The following is a 27,620-nucleotide window of genomic DNA, read 5'->3' on the forward strand; positions in this document are numbered from 1 at the left end:
CCAGACTGCGGAGCGCCGCCCAGCCACTAATTAACAATGATGTTCACCTTGCCGGTGCCAAGAGCTGAGGTCTAATGAAATACATCTCAGGAAGGTGATCCGAGCTCTTGCCCACTCCATCATCATCACACTTGGCTCTGCCTCCCCCTGTCCACCCTCTCCCCTGACTAAAAATGAAATAAAGGAAAAAGAATTCCAAGTTCCTCTAAAGGAACAGACAGTACGAGTATTGTTCCACCTCCACTACTCTCTACACACCCAGCTTTTTGCCACGGGGAGCAAACCGCTTGCCAGCTAAGAAAGACACCCAGGGCAAAACACCGATTCCACATGGGAGAGCGACCTGGGCCTCTTCCAACTGGGCTTGCCTGGGGGCCCATCTCCAGCACCCTGCTGGTCAGGCTCTTGGTTCTCGAGGCCAGGGTCCAGCTCAGCACCAGGACTGCATGCAGGCACTGGCGGTGGGCCTGGCCTGCTGGCCGCTTAAGCTTAGTTTGCAAAGCCAGCATCAAGGGTTGAGTCCCGTGTGTCAAGGAATCAAAACTTTTGAAAGCCACAGACTGCCACCCGGCCCTCCTGGTAACAAACAAACGTTCTGAATGAATGGCAGCTAAGGCGTGGCAGTAGCGGATACCCAATGCCATTACTGCAAAAGCAACGCTGAGGACACACCTCCCAGCAGTAAATCGCTCTCTTCGGGAAGGACTGCTGGATCCACATACTTACAGACCTTCTCAAACCACCAAGAACACACCAAGCACCTCTTAGAGAGAAATTCCATGTCCCACGGCCCCACCCTTCTGGGTTCATCCTTTTTGTTGACAATGTTAGTCTTCTGCCTTCTCCCTTCTTCAAACGCAGAAAGTCCTCCAGGGCACGCTGGGATTCATTCCAGGGCAGAGTTTGCCATTAAGCTCCCAAGCTCCAGAAACTGCATTTGCATTAGCTTGCCCGTGGACTTTTCGGATTGGATTCCTATAATATTTGAAACAACCAGCTCCCTTTTCATTCCTTTCCAACACAATTCACCGCATGCAAATGATATCTATATCAGTGCGAATGACACCACCTGAATTATCTGGTTCTTGGCCAAAAAAACTGGGTTGTTCAGTGTGGAGTAGAAAGAGCTTTAAAATGTATTATTAATTGGGGCCAGATTATTTTTGCAACTGTTACTAAGGAAACCTCAATTGCTATAGTAACCGCATATGTTAAACTGGAATCCTATGACTAAACTTCAATTGAGTCACATGGGCTGAGAACAAGAATCCAAGCAAGAGAAATGTTTCAAAGCACTTCTATTTTTTTTTTCCTTCCCATGTCAAAATATTGTGAAGTGTTGAGAAGCTTGAAAGAGAGGCATTTTTAAAATTTGGTGGATGTCTGACAGGGAAGCAAGGGGTCAGCTCCTTTTCTGTGCTTCGGGTTTCCTACATCTCAAGGACAGGGAGGACCTTTCCGGAAGCCCAGGGAAGACTGAGGAGTCCACATCTAATTGGGAAGCACTCACGCGTCCTGCCACGGTACTGCCCTGGGGCTGTGTGGCCTGCGTGCATCACCTTCCTCCACAGTTAGGACAGCCCAGCCCCTGACAGGACCACACGTGATTTCATGTGCAAAATGAGCACAACGACAGTATGGAGCAACCCCATTAGGAGTGTTGTACAGACTAAAAACAATAGTCTGTAAGAAGAGTTTAGCATAGAACCTGGTAGGTAATAAATAGTCAGGAAATTTTAGCTATTTCCAGGGAGATCTTCCTAAATAGCAATCAGAGACATGTTACTCCCAGCTCAGAGCCTGGTCGTGGCTCCTCACCCCAGGGCCCGTGACAGCAGTTCTCAACAGGGCAGCCAACTGTAGGCAGGTCTTTGGTTGCCCCATTGATTAGGGGAAGGTAGATATTTAATGGAGTAAAGCCAATGAAAGATGTAAAACCGTATGCAACTCTATGCAACACAACGCTGCCTTGTGTCCTGTGTGATTTTTGCATGACATTCACATGGGTGAAAATTATGTCTCTCATTTTAATTAGGAGGGTGAAAGGGCACTCCAGAAGGGGGGACAGGTGAGCAAAGATGACAACTTCTCTGTGCACTGAATTCAGGGAACAGCAAGTGGTCAGGTGTGATTGGATGAAGTTAGAAAGGTAAGCTAGAACTTACTTTCATTTTACTATCAACACAATACTTTCATTTTGCGTGTTTTTAATATATGCCAGGTCAGTCAAGAGAGGATTTTCCTTTGTTTTGTTCACAGTTGTAGAAAGAGTTGCTCAGGACTTCAGAAACCCTATTCAGGACAGCAGTGCTGCTTGGGGTGCCACGTCTCTGACACAGTGGCCGTCAGTGTGTTCAGGGGCAGTACTTAGAGCACCTCTGCCAGCCGCAGCACTGACCATGACCTTAAACTAACCGTACCTTAGTTTACTATGAGCTACTTAAAAAAAAAATTCCTTCTTTATCTCACAATTAGGCAGTATAGCAGGTTTTAAAGGTTATGTGATTAGGAATATTATATTGTCTATGAATTTCATTTCAGCGTAGTAAAGGAAACATAAATTGTTACAAAAAAGGAGAACATGATCTGAGTATGAGCTGAAGTCCTAATTCCTTAGTTTATTCTAATTTATTTAACAAACTTTCATATAGTCCTTTTTATGTGCTCGGCACTATTCTAAGCACTTTATGAATATTAACCATTTGGTCCTCACCGGTCCTATGAAATAAATATTATTCCCAATTTTATAAAGATACTTGCTCAAGGTCACACAGCCAGTTAAGTGGTAGAGTAGGAATTCAAAGCCAGGCCATCGGGTCTGTCCTTGCTTTTAGCCATTACTTAGAGCCACTCTCCATGCTTCCCTGCACGAAAGGGGCTCCCTGGTCTCTGCTAAGCTTGCCTGGGGGAGAACCCCTCCCAGACCCCATCCTTCAGTCATCTCAACATAAGCATGCTGCTTCCTGCCTCGAGCCTGAAATGTCCCCCACCTCCTTCCCTCCCAGCCCACACAGATTCCCTTCTCACACCTCCTGCCCATGCCTGTGCTGGCTCTGCCTCCACACCTGTAAGGCTTTCTAGTCCTCCCCTGTCCCCGGGCCTCCCACCTCCCCCACGGTCTGAAGGCAGGACATGACACATTCCATCTCTGAAGCCTCAGCACCCGCATGGCCACTGGCACGTAGCAGGTGCTTAAACCAGTGTGCAGAGTGACGGGAAGGAGGGGCAAAGGGAAAACAGCAGGAGTTCAGAGGTGGAAATAGCTAATCAGAGTAACCCAAATGCACCCAATCCTGCCTTACATATCTGCAGACAGAGCAGTGACCCTTGCTCATTGACGCCAATAACAAAAGTGCACCTGCTGTCATCATGACAATGAGGCCTGTGGCATGGGGGAAGGGCTAGGCACACCTTCTAGGGCTCTTGCACTCATGCTCACTCTGTCTCTGCACAGACAACAGGCAGGAGCCACATGGCGTGGAAGAAGGAGAACCCCAGGCTCCCCCAAAAGCAAGCAGGGGTCAACTCTCTGAGGGATGGGACAGCCAGTTGCCACCAGGCCGTGACAAGGAGGGCCACTATTCACATGCCTGGACTCATGGAAGTCAAAGAAAAGCCCTCAGGTATCCCAATCTGCCAGGTCAGCAATAAGAAATAGAAGAAAACGGATTTGGCAACATCCAGAGGGTATTAAATATTCATCCTGACTACCCATCAGCAAAATCCCAGCAGAATACACCCTCTGACAAGGCGGCTTTCTACTCTGGAAGCTGTCCTCCTGGAAGCTTGTTTATTGCTTTGTCGATTTTAATGTACAATATTTAATAGCCAGACCAAGACATGGTCATAAACATTTGGAAAACGAGTGCTGACATTTCCCTTATTGCTTCTGTATTTAGGGATGTGTAATTGGAGGGTGGTTTTGAGCTGAAGAAAATCAGAAGGAAGCAAGGCAATGCCTCGCAATTAATAGAGAAAATAACTGATTAAGAACTAAGAATCGAATGTGTTGAACTGGCTAAAAGTCTTGCCCAAATGCCCCTTGGGGGTCACACTATGCGATCGACGGGAGTCGGACTAAGTCAAATCAACGATGAAATGGGAGTGAAGGCATTCCTTGAAGATTTCCTTAGGGACGTGATACACAAGAAGCGTGGGTGTGGAATGGTCAATGATGCATAGTTGGAGGGTTGTGTGTCCTCCAACCAGAGATTCTGATGAATTAAGTAGCTGTGATGCGGCTGAGACCAGCGGGGCCTGGGCAGGGATCAGGCTGGGCACGGCCCCCACAGAGCCTTGCCGGGAGACACAACAGCACTGCAGTGCAAGGCTGAGGATAAACCCACCAGCCCGAGTAAGACAACGGTCCCCAGGTTGCTGTTTGATTCCAACAGAATACGAATATTTGGCCGGGCGCGGTGGCTCATGCCTGTAATCCTAGCTCTCTGGGAGGCCGAGGCGGGTGGATCGCTCAAGGTCAGGAGTTCAAGACCAGCCTGAGCAAGAGCGAGATCCCGTCTCTACCAAAAAAAATAGAAAGAAATGATCTGGACAACTAAAAATATATATATATAGAAAAAATTAGCCGGGCATGGTGGCGCATGCCTGTAGTCCCAGCTACTCAGGAGGCTGAGGCAGAAGGATCGCTTGAGCCCAGGAGTTTGAGGTTGCTGTGAGCTAGGCTGATGCCACGGCACTCACTCTAGCCAGGGCAACAAAGCGAGACTCTGTCTCAAAAAAAAAAAAAAAAGAATATTTGAAAAAATATTCTTTAAACAGGATAGAGGGGCAGAGGACATCTCTAAGGGAGACACCAGAGCAGGGCTAAGGTGTGCACAGGCAGTAGAAGAGAGGCCAGCACTGGCTTTGAGCTCTGGCATCCCCGGGCCTCAGCGCCACCTTGTGGCAGCAGTTAGAAGGAACAGAGGAGTCAGAAGAGGCACAGATTAAACTCCACCGGCAGCAAACTGTATCTCATGGAACCTCTACAAAGGCCTTGTGACCTCAACTTCCAAAAACCAAATTTAAGCATTTGCTAAAGGGATCAGGAAATCGGGGATGCTAAACCAGAGAAAGACATCATTAAATAAAAATACGTGGTACCAAAGAGGAGTCCCAAGAAGAAAAACGATTATCTGGAAAATATCATAACATAATAAAATTAAGACCTTGGACTCTGGAGCCAGGCTGCCTGTCTTGATTTGAATCCTGGCTCTACCACTTATTATGGATTGATGGGTAATTTATGTAACCTCTGTGTCAGTGTCCTCTCTGTCCCCCTCACGACATTGCATGCATTAAGTAAGAAAGAACTAAATCAGTCATTATGTGTAAAGCATTCAGGATGGTAATGGGCACACAAGAAATGTTCAACGAGTATCAGCTGCTACAGTTGTTACTACTGTGCTTACTACCAGTAGCAGTGACTATAAGGAGAAAACCTCTTCAGTAAATGACACCATTAACTAAATGGAGAAAGAATAATTTTGGATCATATGGCCTTAAAAAAGGTCAAAGTCTCTCCACTCCAATTGCCTTTTAATAAGGCACACCTAGGCTCAAATTCCAACTTCTCCACTCACTGTGTGTCTGACTTGGGCAAGTTAGAACCTCTCTGACCTTCTGCAACTTCATTTACAAAATAGGAAAGCAGTACCTTCCTTCCGGGGTTGCCGTGAAGATTAAGCAAGACAATATGCACCAAGTGTGCAATCCAGTTTCCAGCACATAGTCAGCCCTCATGTATTTTTCTACTTCTATTTCCCCCAAATAAAAGCACCAGCACCAACTAGTGTGGGAAAAGAGTGAACATGACTATGAAGCTCTTTGGGAAATATTAAGTGCTAAACGCATAAATATTTAATAAAGGAGAGACACTAACACTTAAGGGGATGCACTCTCCCTGGTGCCTAGGCCACCCTCTGGGAGCCAGGTGCAGCCCAAAGCACCTACCTTTGTTCTTCCCAGCCTGCAGACGGCCATGAAAGAGCATAACTGCACACCTCTGAAAACAGGACTCCTTACAGCCACGTGCAATGATGCTCCTAAGTCTCCTGTGCCAACCACTGCTCGTTCTCACTTTACAGTGAAAACACAACAGAAATCAGCACAAGATCCACAGGACATGAAGACTGTCCTCAGAGCAGATCCTGGGTCTTCCTAACTCTCCAGCTACTTCTTCTACCCAGGAGGCAATCTTATGGTATAATGGAAAATGCAGATATATGGAAGTCAGAGAGACCCATGCTCCAATCTCAGTTCAAATCTTCGTTTTGCCACTTAACTACTCGGTTTGCCTCCATCAAAGTTCCCCAACCATTCTGAGTCTTGGTTTCCTCCTTAGCAAAATGTGGGTATAAATATCTACATGATTAAACTGTTGGATAAATTTAAAAAGAAAACATAAGTAAAGCATCAATCACAAAGCCTAGCACCCAAGAGGTACTTCGTACATTTTTGTCCCTTTCTGCCTTTAGTAACATCATAAATTAATCAGAATTCAAATAATTAGAACTTTCCACGAACTAATCCCGTATTCTTCCCTGAGGACTCCGGTCTTAGATTCCAAGTAGTAACAGAAATAAGCAAATAGTTGGGATTTATTCAAAAAAGCAATGTCAGGCAAGGTCTTGGGGTCAGCATCTCCTCTATCTTCTACAGCTGCAGAACCACGTGATGGGCACTGCTGCTCAGAACACTGACCTTGAGAGCCCGAGGAGACGAAAAAAGGTGCAATTATGAACCTAATGTCCTACTCAATAAGGCAGGCAAGCGGGTACCTCGGCGTTTTTCACAACAAAGGTTCACATAAAATAGGGTCTCTGCTTAACCCTCCATTAACCTGAAAATCCACTTAAGCAAAACAGCCTCTTCCCTGGGCATCTTCTCAGTCCAATTTTAGGCTCTAATTGGCCAAGAAACAGTCTCACCATGTATACAACTCGCTTGTTTCCAATCTGGTACAGGAAAGGACTCTGTTATGGGGTTAGAAGAGGTGAAGGATAAACTCAGAGGTTACCATTATTTAACCTCACTTTGCTGAAAACAACACTGTGGCCACCTAAAGTGGTCTAGCAGACCGGGCTGGGCACTCACTATGGCTGTTAGTGGGCAGAAAAATCCTTTTGCAAGGCATTCAAGCCATCTTTGCAAAGCCAAACCCTGACCGTTCTCTGCATGGGGGCCTGGTCTAGCCTGGGCATGGCCCGGGTAACAGGAGGGACGAGGAGCCTACAGCCTGGGCCCACCCTCCACCACCTTCTGACCCACAGGAGACAAGGACAGACAGAGGAAAACCACAAGAGCAGCATGTACTTAATTGCTGCCGCATGTCCATGGAAGAGCCTGTCAAAAGTGAGAATATTTCAAAAAGTCCCACTGACTAATGCTCCCCAAATGAGTGCATCCTTATCATTCGCTTTGACAGAGACTCGGCCTCCATGGGAGAAAGGAGCTCAAACTCAGCACACCGGGACGGGGCCTGGATGTGGAAGCATTGTGGAAGAAAGATGACCAGGGTTCGAATCCTGGCTCCACCATTTAATAGCTGCACAACCTCAGGCTTAGTTGCTTCAATCTTCCCAGTTGTGAAATTCTAATAAAATAACTGACCCTCAGCACGTAGCACAAAGCAGATGCTCAGGAAGCACCCATTATCTTCCCATAAACTCTCCCCTCAGAGTTTCCTTCAACAGGGGACAGTGAAGCCTGTTCCACGTAATTATCGAGAGGATTACAGGACGTGAGGTTAAGTATAGAGAAGGGGGAGCTTTCTGTATAACAAGTGGCCTGTGCGCTTCATAAATGCCAATGTCTTCACACATGTGTACACACACACACACACACACACACACACACGCGCGCGCGCGCGCACGCACACGGAGGCCAGGGAATCGTTCTCGATTAAATGAGTCTAAAGACTAAACGCAATATGTGATTCCCTGACTAGATACTAGTTTGAAAAAAAACCACAAACTCTAAAGGGCATGATCAGGACCACTGGGGAGATGCAGGTAACGGGACCACACTCACGTTAAATTCCAAGAGTAGTGGGTGGGCAGGACAACGTCCTGTTGTTAGGAGTTGCGTGGGGAAGTGTTCATATTTAGGGGGAAGTATCCTGATGTCTGCGACTCACCTTCAAATGCTTCAAAAACAACAACAACAAAAAACTGAAGGAGAAAACAAGACATCAATAACTGGCCTTCAAGGAAAGGGAGTATGAGTGTTCACTGCACAATTCTTGCAACTCCCTACTGATTCGAAATTTCTCAAAATAAAGAACTGGGAAACAAAGAAGCTATGCCAAGGGCTCGAGGCACATAGCTCCTCCCCTCCTCACGTCTCATCACACAACGGGAGCACACGTCCGTCCACAGGCCCCAGGCGAGCAAGGCCCTCGGGTCGCAGCACCCACCTGGCTGCAGCACCCTAATCTCCAGCAGGTTGGAGGTCCTTTCCGCCAGCCGCGTCCAGGTGTGGTTGTAGTTCTTCCGCCACAGCTCCGCCACACACTGGTACTTGCCCGCCTCCGTGTCGCTGGCTCGGCTGATGCTCAGACGGACGTTGTTGCTGGACTCAGCCTTCTCGATGGCAGTTCGGGTTCGGAAGCTGGAGGACCTGTCCCCCCACTGGACCCCTCCGTCCCGGGTGAAGGTTACCAGGTCATGGAACTCAACGGTGCCCACTGGCTGGAACCGCCACGTCACTGACACGGGGACCCGGGCGGGGTAATGGGGTTTGATGATGCACTGCAAGTCAAAGGAGTCGCTGTAGGTCACGCCCGGCGTCCGGGAGATGGCTGTGACTGCAAAGCCCGTCTCTGGAGAGAGAGCAGAGAGATTCAACCAGAAGAGGCGCTTGCCTTTCTCGGGACGGCTGGCAAGGCAAGCGGCGCGGAGCAGAGGCTCTCGGGACTCCCTTTTCACACGGGCCGGCACTGCTTTTGGTATCGCATTGAGGCACAATCCCCACAGCTCGCAAGACTCCACGGCAAGAGGCCCACGGCTATTCTCCCTGAGCAGCCCTAGCCCAACCCCTTCCCGACCCTCACGGGCAGATGCATGCGATCCTCCCCTGGATCACGACAGACACCAGTGCTCTCGGGGACTAGGTACATAGGCAGGGCCACTCCTAGGATCTTGGGATTCCATGAGAAAGTTGGAGAAAAAGGCCCAAAGCCAACTTCCTGGGTTACACGCAAGGTGGCTGCTACCTCCCAGCCCCACCTCCTTCTCCTGGTCCCTGATGCATCAGTGCCAGAGAAGGGAGGCAGATAGGGGAGGCCTCCAGGCCCTTTCCCACTTCCCTCACGAGATCTGGTGCAGAGAGGTGGGAGGGCACCTCTGGTGAGGTGGGGCAATGGTCCTAAAGCCAGGGTCCTGTGAGTCAGTGGGCTGTGAGTCCCTGCTGAGCGGGCGGGATTCCTAATCCCAGTACTGACTCCAACGTGAGCACCTCAGAGCTCCTTCAGCCTGGAAATACTATTTAATATTAATGCATTGATTATAATCATAAAACTAACAGCAGCCGGTATTTATTGAGCACCATCTATGTGCCATGCATGGTGCCAACTGCATTGCTCTACCACACTTCACTGAATCCCCGAAACAACCTCACAGAACAGGTAGGCTTATCATCTCTTTTTGCAGATGCAGGAACTGAAGCACAGAGAGGTTAAATAAATGGCCCAATATCAAGCTGCTGGTAGGTAAACAGCAGAGTCAGGCTCCAAACCTGCATGCAACTAGATTCCAGGGGCTTTTAAGGTTGCTTTAGCCACGGGAAGCATAACAGAGTGGTTAAAGGATGGACTCTGGAGCCAGCTACCTAACTTTGACACTTCCTAGCTGTATGACATTAGTTACTTAATTTCTGTCTCTGTTTCCCCATCTATAAAATGGGTCCATGTGAAGATTAAATGAGTATTTGTAAAATACTTCTAATAATCCCTGGCACATACTTAGAATATATACCATATTTTGTTAAATATGTATTTTGTTAAAGAAACAAGATAGACATAAAGGAAAGTACTTTAAATTTCATAGGTGAAAGACTAGTCACAGAATGAATCTTTTGGCTTTCTACGAGGAGGTTAGGTCAGCAAACAGGTAGGTACAATTTGCTGAAAGCTCTGGATCTTCAGTTTGGATTTCATAAGCTATCTCTATATACAAAAGGTTTAAGACACAGAGGCTCATCCTTAAACATTAAGTGGCTGTGACGATCACTTGTGCACCTGTGTGTAGTAGGTGGTGTCACGAGAGCAGTGTAGGACAGGACCTCGGGGACAGACCCCATACCAGGCGCTCCTAGCCTCACAGCTGAAGAGGAGAGAGTTTCTCCAAGCAAACGACTCTGTCTCAGCCTGGCACGGAAACGTGCCACAGGCACAGAGCACAGAGCACCCGAGCCACCCTAACTGAAGAGTCATAATGGCCCACGCACATTTGGGATCCATGCCTGATTATACCAGTGGGAAAATTCACGTGTGTCACTGCTAACTTTAGCCAACCTTGGTTAGTCCAGGGTGCCCTCCCACTTTTCCTTGTCCACCCTTTTGGGCCACCTGATCCTGGTTCCAGACAGAGGTGTCCCAGGGGTCAGCAGGTGAGCAGAGCCAGCCCCAGGATCCCAGGGCAGAGCCGCTCAGTGACCCCTGGTGGTGGGAACGCCAGACATGGGGTGAGTATGATAAAACTCAGGGTATAACCTGATACTGTAAATTACTTCTGGAGGAACAACCCTAACTCTTTGCCATTCCTTGGACATTCCTAACCTCCCAGGATGGGAAAAAACTACCAGTACCAGATGCCCAGAACCTTCCCCTCAAGTTCCATCTCCATAGGTCCACACCAGTGCTGAGCACAGGCACAGGGACTGGGCTGATCAGGAAACTCAATCACTGGAGGAAGTTTCTAGAGACAGAAATCTGAGCTGCAGGTTCACTATAGAAAGCACGTCAATCTTTCGGATTAAGCTTTCAGAAAGTACATGTAATTCGAATCTCAGAGGGGTGGGAAAGTGGAGGACTGTTACGGGGGGCAAAGTTACTCGGGGCTGCCATCTTTACTGAGTGTGTCCAAAGGTGGTGACACGGTCCCAGGAAGTGGGATATGACGTTGCTCGGGACAACTATGTCAGTGTCCTGATAAACAGGAGGGCCTGACAAGTTATCTTCCCAGAAAATTCATACACTGGTTTTTTAAAATTTAATATACTGATTATATTAGGCAGATAAATGTTGACAGAAGCCTTTTTACTCCATGCAAAGCAAATCTAATATTCTTTGGTTTTAGCAAATCTCAAGGTATCTTTGCATTTCATACTAATGAGGAAATAGCCTTCTTAGGTTGGAGCCACACAGAGGAGCAGATAAAAACATAGGCTTTGGAAAAAGTTTAAGATAAATTGCTGGTTTCCTGGGTTCAGGCTGTCAGTTGGTCATTTAAAAGCTATAGCCTTGGGCAAATCATTTAACCTGTCTCAGTCTCAGTTTCCTTATAATATGAAAGTGTCTACCTCTTGGCCAGGTGAAGATTCAATGAGACAATTAAACTTCAATGCTTAGATTCAGCCAGGAACATAGTAAATGCTAAATAAATGGTGATGGGTGACCGTCTGCCCTTCCCTTCTCTACCCATGGTGCTTAAATGCTCCTTCTCTTCCAGGCCAGGTTTGCCAGCAACCATGTTCCTCTACCTGGGACCACTGCTCCTGAGGGAGGCCTTGCTGACTTGGCTAGAACTGTAATAACTCCACTCTCCACCACCCTGATGTAGGAGCTATAATAGCTCCCACTGATGCTAGCCCCTAGGGTCCCCACCATCCACTGTGGGTTCCCTCAACTCCGCCTGTAGCACTACAAAAAATCCCTTCAATGAAACGCTTTGGAAGGTCCTGTCTCCTGCCAGAACTCCGACAGCTAAAAGTCAGGCTAGGGTGCTGGACGCTGGAGCAGTCTTTCGTATGGTTCCACCACTCACTCACCGAGAGCAGTGATGGAGACGAGGGTGCTGGCCCGGCGCTCTCCCACAATCTGCCACTCGCCGTCCACCGCCCGCACCCATTCGGTCACATGGCATTCGTACTGGCCCTCGTCCTCCTTCCTGCTGTTGAAAATGCCCAGGCTGAACGAGTTGGGCTGCACCTGCTCCATCTGGATGCCCCCAAAGCTGCTGCGCTCCCAGTAGGACGATCCCGGCTGCACGGTGCCATCCCGGTCTAGCCACACGATATTGCTGTGGCGGTTCTGTCTGTCCACGAGCTGCCAGATGACAGAGAAGCGGCCCTGTGGCCTGCCCGCCGTGCGGACACTGCAGGAGAAGTGCAAATCCTCGCCCTCCAGGATGACGCTGGCGTTGCTGGCCACCTCCACGGAGATGCTGCTCTCTGGGAAGAGGGAGAGAGGAACACGCTGGGGCTTCATGGTCTCCATAGCACCCTCCCCACAGATCAACAGGAGGAGGGGTGCAAATGGAATCATGTTCAGGTACCGTGAGCCTCAGGGAATAAGAAGCACTCTGACACTTGCTGCTGCAAGCCCTGGCGGGCTGTGAGCACTGCTCCCTATGATCTTATGTCTGATAATCTAGGATGCTCTTTGCTGTGTGCAGAGGACTAGGATAATGAGGTTCTAACACCTGATACTAAATCGGAACCTAAGAAATACAACACAATGACATGATGTTTAGGGCATAAAACAATTTATCAGGTAACCTATTTAGCTGGAGTTCAGGGCTTTTCAAGTTGGATTTTCAGCATGATGAGTAACTCCAAAATCCTACTTCACTTCAATCTTCCCACCATCCGGTGCTACAGCAGTCAAATAAAAGCTGAACATCCTTAACATGCCATTTGAGTCCTTCAGAACAATATTAGGGAGTAGAAAAAAAAAATGACAGGAAGTACTTAGAAGATAACGTGTGCTTAAGTGTGGATAATAACGGAGCACAGATGGTCTAGTTTCACAGGGTGTGTGGGGAGCGAGCTTTCGTACGTTCATTAACACAGAAAGAAACCAGAGCGCATCATCTACCACCTCCTGCCTGCCCACGGCCAGCCCTGGACTTTCCTTTGCTCTCTACCTCGAAATATTCCTCCAAAGCCTGGGATAAGGATTCCACTCCCTTCTCTGCCTTAGTCTGGCCTCTGTTACTTACTTAGCTATCTAAACTCACTCCATTGAATTATTTAAACTCTATATGCTTCAGTTTATTCTTCTGTAAGAAAGGCAGAGTGCTATCTTTAATTGTGGAAATTTTTAAAAGATTAAAAAGTAGGCCAGGCATGGTAACTCACACCTGTAATTCCAGCACTTTGGGAGGCCAAGGCAGGGGGATCGCTTGAGGCCAAGAGTTTAAGACCACCCTGGGCAACATAGCAAGACCCCCTCTTTACAAAAAAATGTTTTTAAAAATTTGCTGGGCAGGGTGGCAACTATTTGGGAGGCTGAGGCAGGAGGATTGCTTGAGCCCAGGAATTTGAGGTTACAGTGAGCTATGATCAAGCCATTGCACTCCAGCCTGGGTGATAAAGTGAGTCCCTGTTCCTTAAAAAATCCAAAGTAAATGGGATAAAGTATACAGATTCACCTAACACATAACAGGTTTTCAAAAACTGGTCACCATGATCATGATTAATTTTACAATTCCCAATAACTCTTTGTTTTTATAAACATCATGGATATCCTATCTCAATTATGCATATCTTATTTTATATAATCATTTATATTGAGTAAAAAAGGCTCATAAGTACTAAAGAACACAAAATATCATAACTAATTTGGCTCTAATTTTCTGGGCACCCCTCACATGAAATATATACAATAAATTTAAACCAATAAATTAAATCAAACCCCAGATTAAAGAGGCACACCCAATTACAGAGGGGAAACACACACATACACACAGCAATGCATCTGAATCAATCTTTTCTCCCCTTAATTTTCCCAACAGGCAGAATCAAAGAAGAGCACTGAGCCTCAGCATCTAGCTCTGATTTTCATAGGTACGCCTGCTACCCATTCTGGATTTGCTTGATTCACATGGAAAAAAAGATCTGGACAGGGGAGGGTTTAGCAATTTTCTCAGGAGGGCAACATCCCCCAGGAGTCATGCTGAGATGATTCATGGAGACAATGAGGCTCCTGAATAGTCACCATCTACAGCACTAGCAGTTAAGAGTACGGATTTGGAGACTTCCTAACTCTGTGATCTTGGGATTCTAACGTAACCTACCCAAGCTCCGATTTCTCATGTGCAAACTGGAGATACCAGCAGCGCCTACTTCTTACGGTCATGACATTGAGAGGATTACATGAGGTAATTATTTTTCATCATCATTAATAACAACAATATTCCTCTTTGGATTAAAGACTCATCCCCACTGTTATCAATTCTAAGTAAGGGATTAAAAGGGCAACTTCAGCATCAAGGGAGAAAATCCTTTTGCTTGTGTTAAGCAGAAGAATGACTCGCAGGACATCCCTCCCATTCCCTGCTGTCCCCCCAGAGGACTCTCAATGTAAGTCTTGGCTTGTTTATTATAAGGGCTGCTGTTTGGTGCTCTGTTGCTTGAGCAAGCCTGGAAAAACCACACAGTTAGAAAGTGGAACTATAAGAAGAAAAGCCATCCTAGCAGCTGAGGCAAAGGCAAATACAGACCTGGTGCCTTATTGCCCCTAAGATTATTTACCAGGGTTCCCAGGCCTGAGAAAAGGCAGCCACAATTTAAAACTCTCTGGATTAAGTGGAAACTAGGACAGAACTAATGAGAATCTGAGTATATGTTCACAAATGAAATTTCAAATCAGGAGGTGGATGGTGTAGCACAGGCTAAGCGCAGAACAGTGGATTTGGAGTTAGAAGCAAATATTTCCTAACACGATGCAAGCTCAACCTCCAGCTGAACAAGCGGCTCAGTCATTTCCCCGTGTGCTGCTCTGACTTCTTCCCTCACAGGACGGATATAATATTGGCCTCCACAAGGACTTGTGAGGTGGGAGTGGAGAAGGGGACGATAAATGCAGAAGCACTTGGGGCTCTTAGGAGGAAAAGTGCCATTAAAATCCAAGGCATTATCACCATTACCGATGTGATTGTTGTTCTTTGTAGACTTACCCAAGTGGCCTTGGGGCAGGATCTGGTGGTGCTGGGGGACTTTAACTACCCAGTTATCTGCTGGAAAAGCAATATAGCAGGCCACAGATCATCAAACAAGTTCTTGGAAGGGGTTGGGGGAAATCTTAGCACAAAAGATATAGGAAGTAAATATCGTGGCTGCCCTTCACTCGATCCTTATAAGACAAGGAGGAATTAGTTGCAGATTTAAAAGTAGAGAGTCCGTGGTTAAGGCAAGCACAGACCGACAGGAAAATAGTAAAGAGAGTGGACATTCACTTCTATAATTTCAGTTGTATAAATATTCAGCAAGCACCTACTCTATGCAAAGCACCATGCTACGCATTGCAAGGGGGAAAAAAGGTCTAAGAAACTAAAGATTTTCAAGATAATTAGTTGTGTATGTGTGTATGGTTTTAAAAATAATAAGCACGAAAGAAAACGATCCTGATGATGAGCAAAGAAAAAAAGAGTGGCAAGACTCCATGTCTGTTTTTTACTTCACATTTGAAGAAAAATATTTTAAATGTGTAAAAGTATAAATAAAAATGTAAAGGAAATCATTACAAGGCTAAAAGAAAGAATAGTTTGAGCAGCTGAGAAAATGTTAAAGGTTAGTTTTAAAACTTTACCATTTTGTTTAAAATCAGAGCATTGTAAGTTTTTATTCTCATTTTACTAAAAACAGAATTATGAGAGAAATGAGATTAATAAGAACATCCTGATAATAAAAATGTAAAGGAAATCATTACAAGGCTAAAAGAAAGAATAGTTTGAGCAGCTGAGAAAATGTTAAAGGTTAGTTTTAAAACTTTACCATCTTGTTTAAAATCAGAGCATTGTAAGTTTTTATTCTCATTTTACTAAAAACAGAATTATGAGACAAATGAGATTAATAAAAATATCCTGATACTATGGATGTTTAAACACAACCTGAGCAAACACTAGCAGTCTCTAGAATTCCCCAGCAATGGCCGCTACCCACCCAGACAACGCCAGCTTACAAGGAGGCAGGGAACCCACGGAAGCAGCCTCGGGACTCAGCTAAGCTTTAAAAGGCTGTGCTCCAGGAAGATGTGCGAGATCCCATCCACTGACTCTTAAAAATGCAATTTCAATAGGGAAGAGACAATTAGGGAAACGCCAACCTTTATACCTAAAAAACCCAGAGAGCAAATCCTTCTTAATAATGTACCTTACGATTTAAAATCCTCCCATAAAAGACCAACTCTCCTTAAGTGAGGTTTGAAGACAGGCATCTACCCGTTTCTTCTGGGACTTAATTCCCACACAGGAGCAAACAGCTTTGCAGGATTTCTGGTTTCCCTCCAAGCTGAGCTGGCATTGCTGGTGTCTGCACGGGGCTGCTAGCACTAGGATCTGCTGGCGCCCAGCTCCACCCCGCAACACACCCCTGATCCTGAGACTCTGCTACCTGGGGGGCTGCTGTGTGTGGGCAGGCGAGCTGCAGAGGGGAAGAGAGGTCCCACAGGTTCTCCCCCAGCTCCGCATTAACCCTCGATTCCACCTGCCCTCCCCTCACCCCCACTGTGGCTGTTCTCTCTCCCCTACTTTTCCTAAGTGATGCTGAACTAAGGGAGCAGAAGGAAGCGGCACATCTCTCTACTTACTGAGGGGGAGGACTATGATGGGGATGTTCTTGGGACGCTTGCTCTCCTTGTCGATGAATTCCCCGGTCACCGTTTTCTCTCGCTCCGTCACCCGACAGTTGTATTTGCCGCTATCTTCCTGGCGGAGGTGGTAGATCTTCAGCACAAAGACGCTGTCGCTCTCTTTAGCCACCTTGAGCTGTCCCCTGGCTTCCCGGTGGGCGAACTCGCTGTTGAGGACTGGCACAGCATTGGGCCCCATGCTGGCGATGAGCGAGCTGTTGAAGGCCCAGGAGACGGCAAAGTAACGGTCGGGAATGTTCTGAGCCTCCAGGATGCATCTGAACTCCACCGGCTCACCCACCGTGTGCAGCCGCTTCTCCGTCTCCAGCCGAACAGTGAAATCTTTGTCTGAGAAAACAAATAGCAGAAGGATACATTCTGGATGTACGGCGCCCTGGCTAACCAAACTGCATCAGCAAATCCCCACTTTACAGTGCTAACTACAGCGAGGCCCCACTGCACCTATCTTGGAAGAAAAATCCAACTCAGACCCAGGTGATCTGGGGCCCAGAAAAACCACTGAATATCAGAGAGAGAATTCAAAGGTAGCTCATCCCAGGTAGTCTAAGGAGCTTGTCAACCCAGTTGACACCAATGGGGCTCAGTTCAAAGCTTATGATGCCCTAGATTAGACCCCCAGAGGTCAGTAAGGAACTCGTGATACCACTTAAATGGCAGATCACAAAGGTATAGCCTTGATATATGCACCCAGAACTCCATTTAAGCAATACGATTACAAATATTTTTAGCAGATATTTTAAGACTCACCCACCGAGGTCTGTGAGACACAATTAGAAAGTGGCCAAGGTGCTGACCCCAATCCTAATAAATACTCAAAAATGAGTATACTGAAATAATCTCTCCACCCCCATTTGAATACTGGAAATAAGACACAGGTAAGACAAACCCTAAAAGAATTACATAGGAAGAATGAAAACTAATGTCTTTTCACTAGTCCACCACCAGTTAGATCAAATCTTTAGGCAGATGGAGAGGGAAAGCTCCTACTTCAGTTGAAAGCCAGACAACCTCTGAAATGGCCAGTGTATCCAAGCACTCTTCAAAGAGCTGGGTGTTCAACCGAGCAAGAGGAGGTGAGCGAAGGAGGCTCATCGCCACTAACAGCGTCACCGCACACCATGGGATGGTGCACACAGTGACTGTCCATCTCGTGAGATTCAGGGGTAACAAACAGAGTTAAGGGTTAGAGACTGGAGCTTTAGCCACTGCCCAGAGACCTCCTCCTTCCAGTTCCAGCTCTGGTCCTCTAAGGAGAACATCCAGGGGGGAAATCCCGTGACAGAGAGGCTTGGATTCCTTGCAGATTCATCAGCTCCAACCTCGACTGCCTTCTACGAACGGCCTTTACCACTGTGTTCAAGACCCCTGCCCACCCATCCCCCTCCCACGCACTCTTCAAGCAGAAGAGGATCCCGTCTCCCAGAGAAAACGCAGGATTCACGAGTGAGCTGCGTCCGCGTCCTCTTCTCCAGCCCCAGCTCCGCTTTACACCTACCCGCTCCTTGGGCTCTCCAGCCCCTCCCCTCCCACCTGGGCCAGGGTCCTGCCCCCAACACCCCTTCTCTCCAGTGACCTAACTCCTTCCTTTACTACCTAACTTTGAGACAACGCAAACTACACTCAGCAATGCTGGGGCTCACCTCCAATGTGTCAGCTGCTGCTGCAGCTTCCACTCCCCAGGGGACCAGTCCTGAGAGACACGGATTGAAGAGGCAGGTTTTCACCCATCTGCCTAGATGAACACACCCAGGGTGTACTGTGCCCGTGTTATCTGCTGGATATTGGCTCTCTGGTCAAACAAATTGCAGTCATTTATAACCCAACGTCAATGATAAAAAAGACACTCCGTCCACATAAATGCCGCCGGAGCCGTGCAAGGGGTGCCCCAGACCTCAGACCTTTCCATTGCTCCAGGTCAGGCTGCCTGCAACTGTGGCTTGCTTCTTTTGGCAGCCACAGACTCTTCTCATCTCACAGGAATCCCCCCATGGCTTACTGACGCCTTCACCAGGCTGAAGACACAAGATTTACAGTGCACCACCCCCTATCTGCATAGCAATTTGTCCTTGGTTATCCCTAATTACACCTCTAGAAATTGACCCATGCTTTTTCCAATACCCCTCCCTCCTCAACTCACTGAAATTTGGCTTCTGGCCCTTCTCTCCCACTGACCTAGCAAATGTCACCAATGATCCACCCTACCCTCCATCCCCGTCCCAACCAAAGGCTTTTCTCAAGCGGGTTGAAGCCGGTGGACCCACTCTCCTCCCTTGGGTCCCATGACACTTTCCTTCCTGCTCCTCCTTTTGCTGGCCTGACTACTCTGTTCCGCTCCCTCTCCCTGGGACCTGCGTCTCTGACCACCTCTGGGTGCTACTGTTCTCCCAGGCCCTTTCTTGTTTACCCTGTGGGCTTCTCCTGGGCCCTCATCACTCCCAAGTTCAATCTCTGAGCTCTAGCCCACTATGTCCGATGACCCACTGGGTGTTTCACATACTGAGTATCTCTGTAAGAGTTTGCTTGTAGGATGGACTCCTTGACTAAAATTTACAAAAGCCAAATAAAAGACAACCCATCTTGTCACTAATGGGAAAGCAGAGACTTTCAAGCAGGACTCTGCATGTCCTCATTTTCTTTCCTTCCCCCTCCCTCCTTCACTCCCACAGTTCAGGGATCCACCGGAGCCCTAGCCTTGGGCTCCCAGCCAGTTGGATTCCTCCTTCCACTGTGCCCTTTATTCTTTTGCCTCTAGCACCTACTGACCTAGCCCTAGCCTTCTTAGCTCTTTCCTACCTGGTCTCTTGACTTCACACGTAACCTGTTTCATCAGCCTTCAGGCGGCCTCCATGGGTTTTTCCTTCTGAAATTCTGATTTGATTGTGCTACTCTCTGCTTCAAAATCTCTATCTCCTCTCCCCAACTGCCCGCAGCAGAGGTTTTCAAACTTTATTAGGAGGGGGACAGGGGAAGGGGACTTCCTTTATTCATACAAAATCTTTTGCTGCTCAATATAGGAAACATTTGGTTGAAGCCAGAGTGCGGGGAGGACACCCAGGCCCTCACTCACCTCCTCACTGCACGACTGGGCATGCGCACATGCACGTGAACACACACATACCCATGTGCACCTTGGCACCTCCGAGGGCCTCCTAAGGTTTTAAGAAGAACAGCTTGAAAACTCTTGGTCCACAGAGCCGAATCTAGGCTCTGCATCCAGTATCTGGGGCTTCACGCTACTTTTCCTTCCTCTTCCCATCACTCACATCCGGAACTTAGCATCTAGTCATACTTGACTTCTCTCTGCTTGTCAAACATATCGGACAATTTTGCACCTTTATGCTTCTCCTCCTGCTTGACTCCTTAAGCTTCAAGATTCAGCTCAAGTTGCCACACGTATTGGTTTTCCTGGATTTGTCTTATCAACCATCCCATCCAGGGAAAGCTTATATAACAGTTGCAAGAACACTTCATATCTCCTGTGTTTCCAGAGCACTCTATTCAAATGCTATCATAGCACTTAGTACACTCTACCTGGCCACTGGCTCTCAGGCCTGCAAGTACCTTAAGTGCAGATACCGAGTACCATGCATTTTTGAATCCCTTAATGCCTATCACCACACCTTTCATGCTGTGGAGACTGACTAAACATTCACCGGAATGCACGAAGGGCAGGGTGAAGCTGGAGATGCAACTGCTTAGCCTGAACAGCAAAGGAACACGGAACCAAGTCATCAGCTTCTTATGTCACTTAGTTTTCCCTTTCCTGGCTTAATCTGGACACATTTGCAGGGCAAATTCAAAAAGTCCTAGTTCCAAATTGGTAAGATTAAAATAAAGAAGATTAACTGATGTAACCTAATTTAAAAGCATTAAAAGTCAAAATTTGGTTCAGACTTTTGAAGCTGATCTTAAAACCATCCAGGAAGGGAAAGAATAAATATGAAATAAAGCCCCTTCAATAGATTTCTTCATACTGCAAGATCCAGAAGCTGCTAAATGTCCTACAGAGCAGTTAAAGTGTTCCCCGTCCAGGAACCCAACCCTCCGGAAAAAGCCCTCACACCCCTTCGATGTCCAGAGAATCACTTCTGCCCCAGAAGCTGGGCTTGACAAAACGCGGACAGCAGGAGAATCACCAGGCAGCCTTCCAGAAACCCCGCTTCCCAGGTCCCACTCCAGCGCTTCCGATTCAGGATTTCTGGGATGAGGCCCCAGAACGTGTACTGTTAGGTGAATGTGATTCTGATTCAGGATTTCTGGGATGAGGCCCCAGAACGTGTACTGTTAGGTGAATGTGATTCTGATTCAGGATTTCTGGGATGAGGCCCCAGAATGTGTACTGCTAGGTGAATGTGACGCGCTGCCCTAGAAGGGCAGAGGGACTAAGCAAGGGCCAAGACAGCTGACTGGAACAGATGGGACAGGGAGCCCAGAGGACAGGTCCTGAAGAGGGGCTTCGGCAGCCCCCCCCCACGAGCCACACTGCACTCACTCACCAGGACCACTGCAGCCCTAACCAGCACTGGGCACTGACATGAGAAAGGCTCTTGGGCTACTCTCCACACCTTGGTGATGGCATGATGTCCACCCTCCCACAAGAACCTGCCCCTCAGCCCAGCTGGTTGTCAGCTCTGGCCCGGAGTGTGGCATGCTCGGGAGTGGGAATGTAGAGTCTGGGGCCGCGGGAGATGCCAGGAGGAGGCACAGAGGATTCGGCTCACTGTGCCCCCATCACTGTGCCCCAGCTCTAAACACAGCACTCGGCCTCCTCGGGGACCCTTGCCAGGTCTTCACCTGAGAAAGCATCTACAGCAGAACCCGGTACTCTCTAAACCGGCCTCATCAACAGGCCCCATGACTCTCCCTGGGGCCCCACCATGAAGTGACCTGCACTCAGCATCCTCACCTGTTAAATGGGGACGTCACACCCCTCCTCACCTCACACAACCTCTCAGGGACTGTGAAGTAATACGTGATAAAGCATTGTGGAAACTACAAAATACTGCCAATGAATATTATCAATATAAAACGCAATAATTTAAGCTGGAATTTCTCCAGTTCAAAATTTTATATCTCACATAGAAGGCTCATTATCTTGACTGTCATCTACAAATGAACCAGACTGGCACCCGAAGAAGGAACGTCATGGAAGGAGTGGCAGCTATGGCCAATGGAGCAGAAGCCGAGAGTCCTAAGATACATACACGTGGTTTCTGTGAAATCTCCCAATTTTTCAAATGAGTTTCCGATTCACGAAAATGTAAAACACCATGTAGGTCAGAGAAAACACGTCTGTGAGCAAAATTTAATCTGTGCAGCCCCTGTGGAGATCAAGTCTTAGGAGACCTATGTCCTACATAACCCTCAGCTCCCTCTGGCCACAGGCAGGACCATCTTGAACTTCATATGAAAATCTGTTGTACTGTTAGAGTCCCCAAAGAAGGAGTCCCCACACCCTCCCAGGGTCTAACAACCTTCACCCAGATAAAGAATGGAGACAAGAGGCTCAGAGAGACTGACCAGTGGGCTGAACGTTGACCACGGCTCCCTCGGAACGCTTTCGGGTCATGGCATACCACGACCCATCCGGGTCCTGGATCCACTCGGCAGCCTCACAGTAGAACTCGCCCTGGTCAGCAGGCTGCAGGTGGAAGACGGTGAGGCGGAAGGTGGTCCTCCCCAGCTTGTCCAGCCGCACCTCCCCCAGGCTCTGCCTCTGGGCGTACTCGCTGCCGGAGTGAAGCACGAAATCTCGGCTCAGGGAGATGACCTCCACAGGCTTCTCGCCACCCTTCTGCCGCAGCCAGGCCACAGACAGGTGGCTGTGCTGGAACGTCTCCGTGGCCACCTCACAAGTGAGCTCCAGTGGGTCCTGCTCCACTTTGTGCAGAGTCTGGGGCACGGCAGTGGTCTGCAGGGAGTCTGGGATCACTGCAACACAGAAATGTCCCAAGAGTGCAGTCACAAAGCCACAAAATCTCAGACTCCTGAGGGGCTAAGTTCCCGCTCCACGCAGCTCTCGCTCTACTGTGTCTCTAACCAAGTCAGCCTTCAACCACTGATTCAAGGCCACAGACACCCCAAATGGCACGTACACAGACAGAGTCTTCTGTCTGGATTTGGAATGCATTTTTTTTTTTGGCACTTATCTGTTTGGTATTTTAATAACACTCAGATAAAACATAGGCTGTGTTTCAATTTATGTAATAAACAAACTCCCTGAAAATACTATATAAGAATATTTTCCTTCAGGTCAAATAAGATTTTTTGTTGATTTTAGCATGGCTTTGAGATGCTTTAACTCCACCTCCAACTGATCTTCATATGGAAATGGATCCTTTACATTTCTATATAACTTCCTCATTTTCTTTCTTCTCCTCATCCCACACCCCCATTCCCCAATTTACTTCAGGAATGCATTGCTCTAGGAAAAGTATGTTTTTAAAAAAAACATTTTGGGGCCAGGCGCGATGGCTCACGCCTGTAATCCTCTGGGAGGCTGAGGCGGGTGGATCGCTCAAGGTCAGGAGTTCGAGACCAGCCGGAGCAAGAGCGAGACCCCGTCTCTACTAAAAAATAGAAAGAAATCATCTGGACAACTAAAAATATATATAAAACATTAGCCGGGCATGGCGGTGCATGCCTGTAGTCCCAGCTACTCGGGAGGCTGAGGCAGGAGGATCGCTTGAGCCCAGGAGTTTGAGGTTGCTGTGAGCTAGGCTAACACCATGGCACTCATTCTAGCCAGGGCAACAGAGTGAGACTCTGTTTCAAAAAAAAAAAAACAAACCATTTTGGTAGAGAAAATCATCATCATCCCCTATTTTTAGGAGGTTTAGTTTTCATATAACTCCTCAGTCCAAGTGGTCCCCACTGGAAGGAAGCCACAGCCTGGGATGATCCATGCAAGTGAAGGCGTCTCCTTGTGGCGCCCCGGTCAGAGTCGTACCCTCATCCTTACACCTTCCTGGAGATTAAACACGACCACCTCTGTCTGATGAGGGCGCCCCAGTCACAGCTAGTGTGTGCTTTCTCTCTGGACTCATCCCATCTTAAAGGTCTTTTGTTGGGATACAGATTTGTTGAAGAAAGGAAACATAAATAGATGACATTATTTGGGTTAATAAAAGAACATCAACACTCCCTGCCTGCTTAACTGTAATAATAAAAACCGGAAATTAAGACTTGGGCAAAAAAATAGAACAGCCTTGATATGGTTAACCCTCTGACGATGGCAAACAGTGTGGCCAGTGCTGTCCACCGGGAAAGCTCCCCACCCCCTCCTCCTCCTGCTTCCTCCGTCACTCAAGGGGACCAGAGGCTACGGCTAGTTCACAATTCCTAGTTCATGGAGCCAAAGGACCTGCAGCCACATTCGCTTCCTGACTCAGCAGCGCCCCCTGCGTCTCAGGGCCTGTCCAGAGGCCGGACCTTTGCTAGAGGTTCCGCCTCTCTTCCAGCTGATGTCACAGGCTTCATCTTCCTCATCATGAACCACAAACGTCCCTGTCTTGTATTTTTATGTCCCCTTTTACTAACCTGAGGTGAATTTCAGCTTCTGAAATTCTTAACATCTGTATTAGATCTTTTTTAAGTTTCAGCCTCAACCTATTATTTACAAGCAAATACAGAAATTTTGTTCACTTATGCTATCTGTTGACCTCCAAAATATTTGGGGGGGGGTAGTTTTTTTTTTATGTCAAATGTATGGTATAAAAAAGAAGTTGCACTATAAAAGAAGTGAGCCAGGCCAGACACTGGCCATGTGAAAACAGCATCTCCTTACCCACTAAGTTCATCTTTGCACTGTAACTCCCAAAGTATCGGTCATCGGTGTTGGGCGTGTGACATTCATACTCCCCGGCGTCCCGGGCCTGGAGATCTGTGATGTGCAGTAAGGCCGAGTTCCCCTGGACTCTTTCCACGTAGATCTTGCCACTGCGGACACGCTGGGTGTAGATGGCGTAAGGGAAGGAGGAGTCCACAGTGCTGACGATCTGCACCTCTCGCTCTGGGGCGGAGGGCAGGTAAATGGACCACTGAAAATTCTGCTCAGAAGGGCCCTGGTAGCCACTCACGTTGCACCAGATGGTGATGTGGGAGCCCTCTGTGCGGTACAAGGGTCCTTCCTGAACGGTTACTTGCCGCTGTGCTGACACCACACCTATGAGGGAGACAGATACATGTAACATGTTCACTTACTTCTCAGACCAAAATGCAAAATAGGCAGCAATCTCCAAAGGGTTTGTTATTTGTGTGACGTGATAATAATATAAATAGCTTACTGGCCCTTTCAGAGGCGCTCTGTGATTTATAAATATTAATTAAAACTCTCTGTGGTAAAGCTCTGTCCCTAATTTGCATACATGGGAATTTGATCATGCAAGGACATGGTTTTGTTACTTATTCAATGGCTGACCCTTGGGAATTTAATTTAGTCCCTCTATTTGTCATTTATGCAGCAGTTTTATTTCTATTTATTAATGCTGTTTATAAAGTTTTTAATAAAATGAGCAGGAAAAGTTGAATCCTTGGCACAAATTCAGATGAAAAAACAAATAAAAGCAATGGTCTTGCAATTTGGCTGAAACGAAATCTTCTTTGATTAGAGTGCGGGAGGTGAGACTCTGGGGAGCACCCAATTTTGGCGCTGCACCCTTCCTTCGTTTTCGGATGCAGCTGCTCCCCGACACCACCCCGAGGAGCATCCCTTAGTTCCTCTTCCCTCCGTAAATGGAGGCAGAGTTGAGCTCCTGCAGGCTACTGCCACTTTAGACTGAGCACACACAGCATGAATATGAAGGGCTGAAGCAGACCCTGCTGCCCAGATTCCCACAAACTAGCAAAGTGGGGAGCCTACAGCGCACAGCAAAACCTGCAACAAGGACAATCAGGCTGCCCTCGAGTTCGCCACTCAATTCACCTCCTGTGCCCCTGCCTCCTTGTTGAGCTATGGTTTTCCAAGGTCACTGTGCCTGCCTTCTCCCTGCTCCTCTTAACGTGGCATAGTGAGTTGAATTCCTCATTCCATGCCAACACGACCCTGATGAGCCACTCAGAAGGTGGGAGGGGCACCCCTTCACCTTTTCCTTTGGCAGCAGCCAGGCACTGCACTGTGGCAGAGAGAGCAGGTGAGTTCCAGTTGCAGCTTTGCCACCAGGCAGAACTGGCTGGGTCTTCACGGACAAATTGCTTTTCCTCTCCAGATGCTGATATCCTCATCCATAAAATGATTTCTAAGAAGGCTTAGGGGAGGAGTAGCATGTGTCCCAATGCTGGCTTTGTCACTTATTAGCTGTGACCTTGGATAAGTTATTCACCCTCTCCAAGTCTCAGTTTCCTCATCTGTAAGATGGGGATAATAATGCATGCCTCATAGAGTTATTGAAAAGATTTAATAAGAATGTCTATAAAGCCCCTAGCACAGATCCTAGCCCACAATCAGTCCTCAGTAAAGTGCTGCTGGCTAAGATCCCTTCCAGCTGGAACATTTTGTAGCTCCGGATGCACAGGGGATAGGATTTGGCCAATGATCACTCAAGGACGTTTCAATGGCCACTTGACAATGACACCATCTCAGGGCTGCCCCCCTCCACCCACAGCTGCAGTCCACTCCCATGAAAAATTCCCTCCCCGACCCCAAGTGGGAAGGGCAGCTACCCCAATCTCAAGTGGACCCAGCTGGTGAACAGCTGGGACAGCTCAAATACTAGTGGGCTGCACTCTCAGCCCCACCTCAAATCAAGCTGATCTAATCTACAGGATGACAGATCTCGAAATAAGGAAAGGCCTATGGCCTACAAACTTTTGTTTGTGCAGAATCTTTTCTCCCAAACAAAATCTTACACAGAACCCCTCTTGACTTTTGCCAAAGCCGGAAAAACGAAACAGGCAAGGGGGAGGGGATAAATAAACAGAACAAAGTGGTGTGTGAATTTATTTGATACATTTCGGCTAATGGCATTCATCGCTATATTTAAAGTCAGTGAGAAGACAACTCGTTAGTAATAGTACATTAAAATTTGGTGTATAACATTTTGACTATATGTACTGTTTTTATGACAATTTAAAATATATGTACAGCCATGCACCCATAATGATGTTCTGGTCAATGATGGACGGCACATACAGTGGTGGTCCTGTAAGATTATAATGGAGCATAAACAGAAATCTGACATATAGCATGTGATATTGGCGTTGCAGATCAAGTAGCGGAAACGACTGATAATTCAGTAATGTGCTGGGGTGTCTGGTTTTCCATATGAAAAAAATATATATAAATAAAGATACATATGCCATCTAGGTTTGTGTAAGTACACTTTATGATTTTCACACAATGAAATTACCTAACCATGCATTTTCCTGAGGGTATCCCTATCATTATCTCATTATCTCATTAGAGTAATGCATGACTTACACACACACACACACACACACACACACACACACACTGTGACAACTGAATCAAATGTTTGCAGCACTCCTGAAACGCAGAACACTTTGAGAACAATTTAACTACATTCATAACGTTTAAATCTCCTTGGCATTGCAGTGTTCTATGACAGAACAGTGATCACCACTCCCTACCTGCTGCGAAGAAGGCCAGAGGCAGGTCAGGGTGCACCAGCATCTTCCTTTAAGGACCTCTCAACCCTGGACCTATGCTGGAATCACCTTGGGAACCTTTAAAACATAACAGTGCCCGGACCCCACCTGACATAATTGGTTTGGGGTGCAGCTGGGGCATGATGAGTTTTTTTTTTTTTTTGAGACAGAGTCTCACTGTGTTGCCCGGGCTAGAGTGCCA

The 27,620-nt window shown here is 47.4% G+C and overlaps 1 protein-coding gene across 2 annotated transcripts in view; it reads right to left on the reverse strand.

Annotated features, from left to right (window-relative positions):
• IGSF3 (immunoglobulin superfamily, member 3) overlaps nt 1-27,620 on the reverse strand; it is a 93,456-nt gene that overhangs the window by 15,946 nt on the left and 49,890 nt on the right. Inside the window, exons 3-7 of one of the 2 annotated variants that reach the window (XM_012658473.1) lie at nt 22,334-22,744; nt 16,751-17,140; nt 15,120-15,179; nt 11,989-12,390; nt 8,417-8,821 (exon numbers count right to left, since the gene is read on the reverse strand). In XM_012658473.1, the coding sequence (XP_012513927.1) occupies nt 8,417-8,821; nt 11,989-12,390; nt 15,120-15,179; nt 16,751-17,140; nt 22,334-22,744 (1,668 nt within the window). The remainder of the gene's footprint in view (nt 1-8,416; nt 8,822-11,988; nt 12,391-15,119; nt 15,180-16,750; nt 17,141-22,333; nt 22,745-27,620) is intronic. The other variant, XM_012658474.1, reaches the window with a different exon arrangement.

This window comes from Propithecus coquereli, unplaced genomic scaffold (assembly GCF_000956105.1).
Source record: "Propithecus coquereli isolate 6110/MARCELLA unplaced genomic scaffold, Pcoq_1.0 Scaffold589, whole genome shotgun sequence".
In the NCBI taxonomy this organism is placed as follows: Eukaryota; Metazoa; Chordata; class Mammalia; order Primates; family Indriidae; genus Propithecus; species Propithecus coquereli.